Genomic DNA, 14,295 nt, shown 5'->3' with positions numbered 1-14,295 from the left:
TATATATATATATATACACACATATACACACACACACACACACACACACACACACATATATATATTGAAGTCACTGGCTGTGGTAGTGCATGCCTGTAACTCCAGCACTCCAGAGGCTGGGGAAGGAAGGATCTCCATGTGTTTAAGGCCACCCTGGGCTACATAGTGAGTTCAGGGCCAGCCTGCACTACAAAGGGAGACCCTGCCTCAAAAGACAAAAACAAAACAAAAGACTGAAGTTATTTGATTCTCAATGTTTTGATTCACAAATTTATAATAAAAAAATTTAATTCTTGCATATGCAAAGACTACATTTTTCAAAGTATTTTCATATCATTTTAGTGTGTGCAAAGATATTCATGTCAAATGGTAGAATAATTTCCTCAAAAAAATTAAACATAATTAAAATCTATCCAGGCATGGTGACAAACACCTGTAATCCCAGCACTCAGAGAAGGCTGAGGCAGGTAGATTGCTGTGAGTTTGAGGCCAGTCTGAGCTACATAGTGAATTTAAGGCCAACCTGAATTACAGAGAGAGATCCTGTCTCAAAAAAAAAAAAGAAAGTCTGATCCAACAGTTGTACTTCTAGATGTATACCCCAAAGTGAAGATGTAGCAGCACTATTCACAGTAGCCAGTAGGAGGAAGCCACTCAAGTATCTACTGATGAGTGAATGCATAAAGAAAATTATATACATGCAATGGAATAATACTCAGCCTTAAAGAGGAAAGAATTTCTGATGCATGTTACATAATGAATGAAGCTTGAAGACATTATCCTCAGTGATACAAGCCAATCACAAAAACAAATACTGCGTGACTCCACTTTAAGAAGTACCTAGAATAGTCAGTTCATACTAACAGTAGAATGGTGTTGCCAGGAGTGATGTAGGAAGAAATGGGGAATTATTGTTTCATGGGTAGGGAGGATGCATTTGGGAAAATAAAGTTCTGGAAATAGATTGGTAATAACATCACACAACAGAATAAATGTACTTAATGCTGATGAACTGTAGCCTTGAAAGTGGTCAAGATGGTAAATAATATGTTACATGTATTTTTCTACAGAAAATGTATGGCAGTTATAGTTCATAAGGGTGATGATTGACATTTATATTAAGTGCAGATCTGATTTTGTGAAATATATTGACATCATAAATTGGTCTTCTAAAATGAATTCATTTTCTCAGTCTTATTTTTTAATAAGCCAAACATGCTATTGTGGTAACTCTATGTGTTGTACTTTATGAACTCAGCTTTGCCACTTTTTGTACCAACAGGAGGATCAAGAGGATCTAGGCCTGTGGGAAGAGAAATTTGGAAATTTTGTGGATGTCAAAGCTAATGGTAAATTAAAACTAGAGTAGTATTAAAACAGATCATTCCAAAATGGCTAAACATCTCTAAGTCTCTTGAACTTTGGCACCCAAAACAAGTAACTTCTGTAAGGTGAACAAAAATCTCAGATTTGGGTTGCTTATCCTTCCATAATACATTCCCAAAGAGAAGTGATGATTCTGTGCCTTTGTTGGGGAGTGTGAGAAAAGGATAGGCCACCAGGAGCTCATGGTCTCAGGAGCAGGCCTAGGACAACACATTGGTTGTGTTATCTGATAGATCAGATAGCTCTAAACTCACATTGTTCTGTGTGTGTGTGTGTGTGTGTGTGTGTGTGTTAGAGACTGTGGATTGAACCTAGGACCTTCACATTGATCCATATCCCCATGTCCCCAGACATTTTTAATTTTTTATGTTGAGATAGGGTCTCACTGTGTCCCAGAGTTGCTTGAAGTCTAGTCCTCTTGCTTCAGCCTTCCAGAGTGATGGGAGTATAGGCATGGACCACCATGCCTGGCTTTTCACATTCTTTTTTTTTTTTTTTGTACTGAGGATCGAACGCAGGTCCTTGCTATTTTTATGAAACTTAAGTTAGGGTAAACTAAGTTATTGAATTAGTCTGCTCCAGTAGCCTCAGCCTTTTTCATGCCCCCATCATTCCCATGGGTGTCACATGCCAATCTGTGACATCTCATTGCGTCAGTCCTCTTTCCCATTACTGGACACAATACCTGATGCTGACAATATAAGGGAGGAAAGGTTTGATTTAGCTCACGGTTTGGGGGAATTCAGTGCATAGTCAGCTGACTCCAAAGAAGGCATATCATGGTGGAAGGCATGGAGAAGCACAGCCACTTGTTTCATGGGGGCTAGGGAGCAGAGCAGGACAACAGCACCTAACAGGAACCAGTGAGGGCCTGTGTATAGTACGTGTGATCACACTTCCATCACACAGCCAGGACCATACTGTGCTAATCAGCTAGGCATTTCTTAATCCAGTGAAGTTCATCTGTCACCATTTATGGTCACACTCACCAAGCTTAGTGATGGGGAAGTAGGGATAGAGTTTGTCCTTCTCTGGTACATGGGGCTATATGGCTAGGAAAATACTCATTTTCCTCTTCCTGCCTACCCTACAGAACAATGTCTTCCTTGACTCCTTGACAATCTTTGTTCTAGCCACTTACATTTACAGCATAGCATAGTGATGGTAAACCTTTTAGAGATTTCAATGATACAAACAGCCAGCATGGCATGGGTCCCATAGGTTCACTACCATTGGCAGAGTATAATGACTAAGGTTGAAAGAATGTTGAAATTTTTAAGAAAGGGAGTGGCTTTCTTAAAATAATCATATTTTGTACCTTGTCTTTCCACAGACTCCTATGAATAAGGACCATTTGGTGTCAGATACTTTAACATGAATGTTAATGTTATGTGCCTAATTACTTGCACTTTTCCAATATCTCTAAAATAATTGTGAAATAAAGGACTTTGTGTTTGTTTAGAGGAAATACATATATGTATAATTATGGGAAAATAGTATTTTATTGTATGTGCTGCTGAAGTGAGCGTGGGAAAATTATATTTTGAGGAGCTAGAAAAGTCCTTCCTAGTGCCCTTGACATGACAATCCCTGTAGGAAACTGTAAGACAAGGCTGGCAGTAAGACTTAGTTACCATGTAGAAGATATTCATTCACCTAGCGGAGATTAAAAGTGCTCAATAGTCTTTGCTCCCTAGAGCAAAGAAGTATTTTACAAAAATTTCAATGAGGAAAAACACCTAAAACGTTGAACTGTATTTTACAAACAGCAAAGAGATGCATTTATTATAAATGAGGACACAGCTTCAGCACGTAGTTAAGGCGACAAGAGTAGAAGTGACCAGAGAGCTTTGCCTGGTGTTCCAACAGTGCCTGAAGACAGTCTCAGAGTCAGGGCAGAGCATTTGCTGATTGATCAGGGCAAGTTCAGGTCTCCCTACCCTTGGTCTGGTCATCTTGCTATACTTAGTCGACAAAATGATGGTCCTGTTGAAAAGCCAAACTTAATTAGCATTCTGATCTTTACAGGTCCTGCCTCCATTGGTTTAGATTTCTCCTTGCATGGATTTGAACATGTCTATGGGATCCCACAGCATGCAGAATCACACCAACTTAAAAATACTAGGTAAGTGAAAATAAGAATTGTTACAGTAGACTCTAGTTTGATGCTGCTTGTAGAGTTTTAAGAACCTTCCTTGAATGGTCAGACAAAGAGAAGTTTTCAGGTTTTTTTTTAATTAGATAATTAACAAAACTGTAATACTGAACTTAATAATACAGAGGAATGCTCTGGGGATCTAGCTCAGTGGTTCTGACCCCTGCTTCATAAGCGCAAGGACACAAGTTCGATACCTGGTACCAAAAATAGGAAGCTGCTATGATTGAAGCAAGGAATAGATCTTTCTCTCTAGGTCTTGGGCTTATCATGAAGGGCTTTTTGTGGAACCTTAGGAAAAAGCACGGTGAAAGATCACTGACCTAAAAAAAGGGCCATTACTCTAAAGAGAACAGTGAGCCAGAGGGCTGAAAAGTATGGCATCTCATATTGCCTATTATTCCCTTGGGGAGATCATTTCAGGCTTATACTAGGAACACATTAGAGAGGCACGTTGGGGGAGGGGGGCAGAGTCTGACAAAGGGTGCCAGGTTCCAGAACCGCTTACCTGACAGGCAGGCATAGTGACAAGTCCATCAGAAACTGTGCTGCTCTCCTGTCAACCTGACTCTGTACCCCACCCTCACCCCAATTCATTTCTGATCTTTCCCGGCTCAGCCATGGGGAAACATGTTAAGACGCTCCTTTTGTTCTAGAGAAGTACTCACAGAATGCATCAGAGAATGCTTAGTGTGTGCTTGGTCTTCTAGAGGTGTCACAGGAGACCTCTCCTCAAAAGAGAGGTTTAGAAAAGATAGCTAAGATATAGGCGCGCCAAAAAATCCAAAGGTTGGTTCAGGAAACCCTTAGGGAAGTGATAAGTGTTCTATTCATAAATGATATATTTGTGACGGTAACTGATGATGATCTTTTATTGTCATTTTAGGGATGGAGATGCTTACCGCCTTTATAACCTGGATGTCTATGGATATCAAATACATGACAAAATGGGCATTTATGGTTCAGTGCCTTATCTCCTGGCCCACAAACTGGACAGAACTATAGGCATTTTCTGGCTGAATGCCTCAGAAACACTGGTGGAGATCAATACAGAGCCTGCAGCAGAGGTAAGCTGTGGATCATGGCTTCGTGTCATACTTACAGAAGAAACACAAACACTACATGGTAGTCAGAGCTCTTTTGTGTGTGTATGTGTGTGTGTGTGTTTGTGTGTGTGTGTGTGTGTGTGTGTGTGTGTTACCCATTCTCTGCCACCAAAAGTATTGGTGAATGTCAATAGTACTAAAAGAACAGACTCACGTACAATCAGGTGTTGTAGGTTATAGAGAAATTTCTCAGGTGTTCATTCTATTCCTTTTCCAGTACACACTGACCCAGGTGGGCCCAGCTGCTGCTAAACAGAAAGTCAGATCTCGAACTGATGTGCGCTGGATATCCGAGAGTGGAATCATTGATGTTTTTCTGCTGACAGGACCGACACCTTCTGACATCTTCAAACAGTACTCGTGCCTGACAGGTATTCTCATGCGGAGGTGACATTTTCCATTCTATTATACTTTCTCTGTTTCATGGATTATCATTGTAAGTTAATTTTTGTTTCAAACTATGTAGAACTAATAAACAACTTACGGCAGCATTTTAAGTAGCCAGCACTCCTCTTCCTTTCAGCCCTGTTAAACGTTACACTGCATCTAGAACTGTCCACTCCCTAACCCCTCATACTTGCCATTTGCCCTCCTTGGAACACCTAGTCTCTTGGTATTAATCTACCTCTAACTCAGATGACCACTAGCCCAATCTGAACTTTTGTATGTTTTCTTCTGTGATAAGATATACTACTCATTTAAAAAGTAAAATAAAACAAACCACTAGTTTTATCAACAAAGAACTTTACCTTTAAAAGACTGCAAGACTGGGTATGGATAGAGCTCTGTGGTAGGGAACTTGCCTGAGAAGAGCCCCCAAAGCCTCGTGTGATCATAGACAGGGCTTTTGGGAGGTGATTTGGTCACGGAGATGCTGTATTCATTGGTGAATCAGTCCATTGATGAGCTCATAGCTAAATGTGCTGTTAGGAGCTGGAGCCTGGTCAGAAGAGGTGGGTCAGTAGGGAGGTGACCTGGAAGGAGGGTGTATCTCCCTCTTTTTGTGCTCTGTATCATCCCTTTGCGCTCTCCTTCCTGTCCACCATGAGGTGAGCAGTTTTCCTCTGCCCAGGCCCTTCCACTATGCTGTTAACCATGAGAGAATTGAAATTTCTAAAACATGAACCAAAATAAACCTCTCCTCCTTTAACTTATGGGTGTCAGGTATTTTGTCTCAGCATTGAGGAAAGTGACTAAGACATATGATCCAATATATGGAAACCCTCAAAGAATCCACCAAAAGAACAAAAAAAAAAAAAAGCAAAACTACTAGAGCTGTAAATTCAGCAAAGTTTTAGGATACAAGGTCAAAACACAAGCCAGGTGTGCTGATGTATGCCTATAATCCCAGGACATAGGAAGCTGAGGCAAGAGGATAACTGCAACTTCAAGGCCACCCTGGGCTACATAGCAAGACTCTGCCTCAAAAAAAAAAAAAAAAAAAAAAAAAAAGGGTGGGGGTTTGTGCCCGGGGGCCCCTTCCCCCCCCAAAAAGGGAAAAACCCGGGCCCAAATCCCGGGACCAAAAAAAAAAAAAAAAAAAAAGAGCAAAACACAAAAATCAATTGTTTCTATACACTACCAATGAAATAATCCTAAAAAAGAAATTAAGAAAATTCTACTAGCATCAAAAAAAAATGAAACTTAACCAAAGAAGTTGTATTAATCAACTTTACATCACTGTAACAAATCCCTAAGGCAACCAGCTTATAAAGAGAGAAGGTTTATTTTGGCTTACAGTTTTGGAGGTTTCAGTCCATTATTGATTGGCCCATTGCTTTGGTCCCATGGCATATCAGTACGTCATGGTTGGAATACATAGTGGAGAAAATGCTTACCTCAAAGCCAGGAAGCAAAAGAGAGAGAAGAGACTGGGGTCCCACAGTCCCTCGGAGGGTAGGTCCCAAAGACCTAAAGAACTCTAGGACCCACCACTTAAAGTTGCCATCACCTCCCATTATGCCCATCTGAGGGCCAAGTCCGTGGGCCCTTGGGGAACACTCCATACCCAAACAATAGCAGAAGTGAAAAACTTGAACACTGAAAACTACCGAACATTCCTGAAAGAAGCCATTAGTAAATGGGAATGCATACTTCTGCCTCCTTTCAAATATAAAGCCATCCTTTTTCCTATCTTCTGCCTTGGTTGATCATTTGGCTGGCTAGACTGAAAATGCTTTGTGCAGAATTTGACAGTTTCTCTATTGTCTTCTGGCTTCTTCCTCTCAAATCATTCTTAGATCTAGTGCTTTGCATATGACCTATCTTTTCTCTATGAAATACCTTCTCTTTAATATTCTGAAATTCCATGATGAAATTCCTCAATGCAGATCCTTTAAAATAATTATTGTGCTGGACCCTTTCAGTCTTGAGATTTGTGTTGTTCAGTTGTGGGAAACAGTTGTATATTATGCCTTTCATAATTTCTTTCCCTCCTTTTTTCCTTTCTCTTCTTCTGATTTTATAACCTTCTTTCACTTTTGTGCCTATTTTCTGAGCAGTGTTCTCAATTTTATCTTCCAGGTTTTCCACTTACACTGTCATATTTCTAATGTCTAGGAGCACTTTCTTATCCTCTGATTGTTCCTTGTTTCTATTATTTTATGCTTGTTTTATGGGTACAATATTCTTTTTCATTTCTAGAGACATTAAAGATAAGATTTTGATTGATTTCTTGCTCTGTCCCTGCTTTCTGAGAGATATTTTTATTGTGTTTTTGTATTGGGTTCCTGTCTCTAATTTTAAAGGCTGTCCTTAAATGTGGCTCTGACTGGAAGCTCTGTGTGGCTGGCTGTCTTACTTGCTGGTCCTGAGAGGCGAATAGGGGTGCTCTCCTGCCTGCAAGGAATCTAGGGGCAGGGCTGAGCTCTTCTTATCAGCATTCTCCTCACAAGCACCCTGGGAAAGCTGTCCTGGCTGTGCTTAGCAGTTTCTATCTGCCTGTCACCTTCCATGTTTTTGTTGAAATGACTCTTCTTCTGTTGTCTTTATTTCCTTTTTTTATTTACTCTGAATTTAATGAGGTTTTAGGAGAAGATAAATACAAATGGTTTACCAGAAGTCCTCAATGACATTTTTACAATAATTTTCTGACAGTTCCTCCTAACTTCAGTCGGTTTCCCTTTCAGTCAGCCTTAACACTGCTTCCTGCCTTAATTTCTTAAGGCATATTTTGGAACAAACTCAGGGCCTCGTACATGCTAATGGTAGGCAAACACTCTACCACTCAGCTACATGGCCAGCCTCTAACTTAATTATATAAAACAAATCTGCCACGATTACACCTGGCCAAATTTCTTTTGGCTTCCTATAAAAGAAAATGCATGAGATTCCACTGCCTGCTTTGCAAGCGCAAGATCCTAAGTTCAATCCCTGGTACCAAAAAAAAAAAAAAGAAAGATACAGAATTCCTGAATTCAGAATGCCTGAACTACAGGGCCCTTTACAAAGTGACCTCCAGTTTCATTTTCTCCTGGCCTCTCTTACTTTGGGGTATTTATTTTTCCCTAACCCTGTCATGATCTTCCCTGCAGTTATTCTCTGTCCCTGGAATACTCTATTCGTTCTCCCTTTCTGGAATATTCCTCTTATTCCTCAAGATCCAAACCAGGGTCACCTACTCTGTGAAGCCTCTCAAGATCCCACTTCACCGCAGGCAGAATTTATTAACCTCTTTGTGTTCCTACAACATAAGGCTGATACCTTTAGTGTAGCAGTTATACCTCAGGGAAAAGGGTTTTTTTTGTTTTTTGGAGTGTTTTGTTTGTTTGTACCTGGGATCAAACTCAGGACCTTGAGCTTGCAAGGCAGGTAGTGGCACCACTGAGCTAAATCCCTGGCCCTATTTTTGTTTTTTTGAGACAGGGTCTTGCTATATAATTCAGACTGGCCTCAAACTCACTATGTAGCTCAGGCTGGCCTCTAACTTGTGGCACTCCTCCTGCCTCAGCCTCCCGAGTTAAGGGAAAAGTATTTTATTTACATGCCTGCCTCATCACCCAAATTGTAACTTCCCTGAAGGTAGAGACTGCTTTCAGTGCTCAGTACCCTGCAGACATTGAGGAAATGTTTTCCGAGGAAATGTTTTCCAAGGAAATGTTAATAATTACTGTGATGGTCACTGACTCAGCCATCATCTTTCTCTTTTAGGCACTCAAGCCATGCCCCCTCTCTTCTCCTTGGGGTACCACCAGTGCCGCTGGAACTACGAAGATGAGCAGGATGTCAGGGCAGTGGACACAGGATTTGATGACCATGACATTCCTTATGACGTCATGTGGCTGGACATAGAGCACACCGAGGGCAAGAGATACTTCACCTGGGACAAGAAAAGATTCCCAAACCCCAAAAGAATGCAAGAGCTGCTTAGGAGCAAAAAACGTAAGGTAAAATAAGCCACCATTTTGGAACTTTTAAATTACAAAGCTTTTTTAAGATTTTTTAAATTTGCCTTGGCACATTAGCAGAGGAAGACCATCTGATAAAAATAAATAAATAAATAAATAAATAAATAAATAAATAAATAAATAAATGCCATGAAAATAGTACCTTCAAATTTAACTGTAGGGCCGGGGATTTAGCTCATTGGTGCCACCACCTGTCTCGCAAGCGCAAGGTCCTGAGTTTGATCCCCAGTACCAAAAAAAATTTAACTGTAACTTCTGTGATCTTGTAATTTCTGTGATGTCAGAAGATGAATGGTGAAAAGGCAGTGCTGCCCTCCAGCTCTCCCATGGTCACCTGAGTCCCCAGAATGAGGAAGGGGCCTCGCAGGTCCGGTCCCCTTTGCTGTCGTGGCCCTGTAGCAGTGTGATGAGGTGGCACATGCACACTCAAAACTTGGCTCCTGTGTCAAAACTGATGATCATACTCATGCACCAGAAGTGTATGAAAAACTGTCATGCACATACATAGTGAGACTTGCTGGAGGGGCAGGGCCACCTTCCGACTGGCTTGCACGTGGTTTGAGAAAGCCAGGCATGGTGGTGCACACCAGTAATCCCAGCTATCCGGAAGGCTAAGGCAGGATCTAGGCCAGACTGGGCAACCTGAAGAGACCCTGTCTCAAAATTTTAAAATTAAAATAAAAAGGAGTGGATATATGGCTCAGTGACAGAGAGCCCCTGGGTTCAGGCTCCAGTACAAAAACAACAACAAAAAAATAGCAAAATAAATAGAAATTTCTCCAAAGAAACAGCCAAAAAGCATGTGATGAGAAGATGCTCAACATCACTAATCGTTAGAGAACTACAAATCAAAACTACAATTAAATACCAATAAACACTAGTAAGAGGGCTGCCATTTAAAAAATAGCAGATGTTGCTGAATACTTAGGAAGTTGGAACCTTTATTCTATATTTATGGGAATATAGATAGAATCTGCTATAAAAAACATATGGAATGTCTTTAAAAAAATAAAGATAGAGTTCCCATCTGATCTAGCAGTCCCACTTCTGGGTATATACCCAAGGGAACTGAAAGCAGGAACTCAACTGGGCATGGTGACATACACCTGTAATCCCAGCACTCTTGGAGGCTGAGGCAGGAGGATCAAGAGCTCAAACCAGCATGGACAACTTAGCAGTTCAATGAAACCCTGTCTCTAAATTAAAATTAAAAAGGATTGAAATGTAGATCAGAGCAAAAGCTCTGGGTTTCATTCCCAATATGGGGAAAAGGGAGAGAATTTTTTTTTTAAAAAAGGGACTCAAACAAATATTTGTACACCTATAGTCAGCAACAGTAGTCATGGTTCCCAAAGGGTAAAAGCAACTCAAGTGTCTCTAGGTATGAGTTGATAAAAAAATTAAAATTTTAAATATGTGGATCACACATGCAATGGAATGTTATTCAGCCTTAAAAACGAAGAAATTCTGCCGGGCTGGTGGTGCACACCTATAATCCCAGCACACAGGAGACTGAGGCAGGAGGATCACTGTGAGTTCCAGGCCAGCCTGGGCTACATAATGAGTTCCAGGTCAGTCTCAACTACATAGTGAGACCCTGTCTCAAAAAACCAAAAAAAAAAAATAACCAAAGAGGAAGAAGTTCTAAAAGTTCTAATACATTACAATGTGGGTGAACCTTGAGGACACATACTAACTGAAGTAAGTCAGTCACAAAAAACAAATACTGTGTGATTTAATTAGCTTGAAGTCACTAGAATAGTGAAATTGATAGAGGCAGAAAGTGAAAAAGTAGTTGCCAGAAGGGAATAAAATTTGTTGTTTAACTGGTATGGAATTTCAGTCTTTCAGGGTGAAAAGAGTTCTAGAGACTGTGAATGTACTTAGCATTGCTGAACCACTCCACAGTGGTTCCCATGGTGTAGTTGTATTATGTATATTTTACCATAATTAAACATCTTGAAGCTTTTGAACGATGGAGAATTAAACTTTAGCATGCAAGATGGTTTAGAGTAGAGATATTTAGAAGACTGTTTTAGCCAAAAAAAGTGGTATTGGAGACCTCAGCAAGATGGAGACAAGGAGAGATGTTACAGACTTGGAGCTGTGACTCCTGCTTTTCTCAGATCTCCTTCATCAGTATGCCTGTATCGTTGGGCTTGGTGTTGTTTATTTTTAAAATGTTATCTTTTTTCTTTCTTTAATATTTGCTTTAATAGCCAGGCATGATGGCACACACCTATAATCCCAGCACTCAGGAGGCTGACACAGGAGGATTGCTATGAGTTTGAGGCCAGCCTGTGCTACACAGCCATTCAAGGCCAGCCTGAACTGCATATCAAGACATTGTCTCAAAAAAAATGTGCTTTTATCAGTGTTGTCTTAGCCTCTCTAGGTAACTGGGATTCCTCCCTCTTAATCCTTTGAGTATAACTTCCAGCATCACAGACATAGTTTAATAAATGCCTTTTTTCTTTTTGGTACCAGAGATCAAACTCAGGACCTTGCACTTGCAAGACAGGTGGCAGAACCACTGAGCTAAATCCCCAGCCCAATAAATACCTTCTTAAGGGTTGGGGATTTAGCTCAGTGGTTCTGCTACATGCCTCATAAGCTCAAGGTCCCTGGTACCAAAAAAAAAAAAAGCAATAATAATAATAATATAAATGCCTTCTTAAGAATATGTGTTGGTTAGGCAGCAATAATTACAAAAGAATATTGTTCTAGTTTTGATATCAATTTAAATTTCCATGATCATGTGAAGGGTTATAGGGTTTTACTAATGTCTGAAGTATTTTAATATGTTGTAGTTGTTTCTGAAAATAAATTTGAAGCCCCAAAGTGTGATGAAAATTTGGAAATGAACGTGTCATGTAAAACTGATGAGATTTCATCCTTTTATGTCCTTGCAGCTTGTGGTCATCAGTGACCCCCACATCATGGTAGATCCTGACTACCCAGTATACACTAAGGCCAAAGAACAGGGCTTCTTTGTGAGAACTCGTGAAGGAGGAGACTTTGAAGGAGTGTGCTGGCCTGGTACAATACCATTTTATATACTTACTGTATTCGCATGTTCAGTTCCAATTAATGAATGCCCTTTTTTTTTTTTTTTTTTTTTTTTTTTACCAGGCATCAAACTCAGAACCTTGAGCTTGCAAGGCAGGCACAGTGCCACTGAGGCCCTTATGTCCCTTACTTCTCTAGCTACATTTTAAGTAACTTTAAGGAAGAGATGGTATTGCCTTTTTTAGTATCTTTCATAACATTTGATATTGATTGCTTTGGATGAATTTCAATTAGTAATCAAGTGCATTGATTGCTAATAATAAGCAAACTTCAGTGGCATGCTGTTTTTCTAAGCAAATAGACATAAGAAGTAGGAAGTGAGAAAAGGGGAGGAGGAAAGGAAAAAAGTGCCCTGCAGGCTAACTCTTGTGATTGCTCTCTGGTCTATTAGGCCATCATTTTTTGTTTGGTTTGGTACTGGGAATTGAACTCAGGGCCTCACACTTGCCAGGCAGGTACTGTGCTGCTGAGCTACATCCCTGGCCCCTAGGCCATGGTTATGACTTCCCAGACTTTCATGAGTAACCTCAGCTGCTTCTGACAATAACAGATTTTTTTCATTTCTAAAGTTATTAGTTTAAGCTGGTTGTGGTGGTGCATGCCTGTAATTCCAGCACTGGGGAGACTGAGGCAGAAGATCACCAAGAGTTCAAGGTCAGCATATGCTGCATAGCAAGACCCTGTCTCAAAAAACAAATGGACAAACAAAATGTTAATTAAAGCCATAGGGGAAATTCCCCCAAAACAAAAGGAAATTGCCCCTCTGTCATACCATAGAACTCTATCACATATTCATGCACTGTGTAGGAACCCAAAGCCTTCCTTTTCTCTCCTGGGATCACTTGAACAGGTGTCTCTATTCCCTTTAAAAACTTAGGGGCCAGGCTGGGGATTTATCTCAGTGGCACCATGCCTGCCTCACAAGCACAAGGTTCTGAGTTTGATCCCTGATACCAAAAAAAGCTGAGGGGCCACTGCAGGATACTTGCCTGCCTTACTTAGGCTGTCCTAGACCATTAGTTAGTGAAGTCAGGCTCTATCTTGATGCTGTTCATCAGTGTTCCGCTGGAACTCTAGTGTTGGAAGGGCTAGTGATTGCCCCTGGAGTCCAGTACCACCTTCCCTCACTTCTTGCAGAGCATGCTTCCCTCATCTCTCTTTTATGTTTGATGTAAGGTGCCCATTGATTATCCAGTTCTTGCATTTGCTGTCTTCTTTACAACACATCTTACTGTGAAGACACTGTTCCTAACAGGCTGTCTACTGCTCTGCCTCAACAGGTCTCTCCTCTTACCTGGATTTCACCAATCCCAAGGTCAGAGAGTGGTACTCAGGTCTTTTCGCTTTCCCTGCTTATCAGGTTGGTCTTTTTTCTTTTACTTTTTCCTGGTTAACTTGCGAGAATGAAAGAAAAGCGATGAAATAGCATTCTGCTTCACTGAGTAGCTCTTGACACATGATACCTGTGTGAAAGCCAAAGGTGGCCACCATGGTAGACCTGGGTGGTAGTGCTTCGAGAGGTGCCACATGTTTGACCAAATGCACAAAAGCTGTGAGCTCTAACTTCTGCTATAACTGGCTCTATGATATACCAACATACATTATAACAGATGTGTTATACTTTCAAGTTACTAAATACATTTTGGTATAAAATAGTGTTCTATAACTGTTAAAGAGCTATGATAAATGTGAAAATATAAACTATAATGAGTCACTAAAAGTGAAGTATTTATTGATTATTTAAAAATCTTATGTGAATCATAGAGAACTTAAAAAAGGCCACATCTCCATATCTGGAGAACTATTTTCAAACAATTTTGGCAATATTGATAATGATGCTTTTGGTGATGGAGATACCTACACATACTAATGCAACCTATATAAGCACTGTGCTGTGTGTTATATCATTTTTCTTCACAGTTATCCTCTGAAATTAGAGCTCACTAAATCTAATCCCACAGATAAGGAAATTGAGGCACAGAGAGTTTAAAAACCTTCCAAGATCATACATCTAGTAAGTGATTTACCCAAGATTCTAACTCAAGTGTGTTTATCTGCCAAGCCTAGCTCTTAACTTTTAAACTTCTTATCTTCTGAACACTAGTTTCTGAGTATTAAGACAAGAGCAAACAATTTAGAATTCAGGGATAGACAACTCTTGAGCCAAATATAG

At 40.3% G+C, this 14,295-nt stretch overlaps 1 protein-coding gene across 5 annotated transcripts in view; it reads left to right on the top strand.

The window, feature by feature from the left end:
• The window catches only part of Ganc (glucosidase alpha, neutral C), a 71,924-nt gene that overhangs the window by 29,287 nt on the left and 28,342 nt on the right, over window positions 1–14,295 (top strand). For all 5 annotated transcript variants that reach the window (XM_010624777.3, XM_010624776.3, XM_033764977.1 and 2 more), the window contains exons 7-13: window positions 1,283–1,349; window positions 3,415–3,511; window positions 4,428–4,608; window positions 4,865–5,018; window positions 8,797–9,032; window positions 11,966–12,092; window positions 13,403–13,482. In XM_010624777.3, coding sequence (XP_010623079.1) covers window positions 1,283–1,349; window positions 3,415–3,511; window positions 4,428–4,608; window positions 4,865–5,018; window positions 8,797–9,032; window positions 11,966–12,092; window positions 13,403–13,482 — 942 coding nt within the window. The remainder of the gene's footprint in view (window positions 1–1,282; window positions 1,350–3,414; window positions 3,512–4,427; window positions 4,609–4,864; window positions 5,019–8,796; window positions 9,033–11,965; window positions 12,093–13,402; window positions 13,483–14,295) is intronic.

Source organism: Fukomys damarensis, unplaced genomic scaffold, assembly GCF_012274545.1.
Source record: "Fukomys damarensis isolate Sample0158 unplaced genomic scaffold, DMR_v1.0_HiC HiC_scaffold_17, whole genome shotgun sequence".
NCBI classification, from domain to species: domain Eukaryota; kingdom Metazoa; phylum Chordata; class Mammalia; order Rodentia; family Bathyergidae; genus Fukomys; species Fukomys damarensis.
This window is presented reverse-complemented; position numbering and strand designations above follow the sequence as displayed.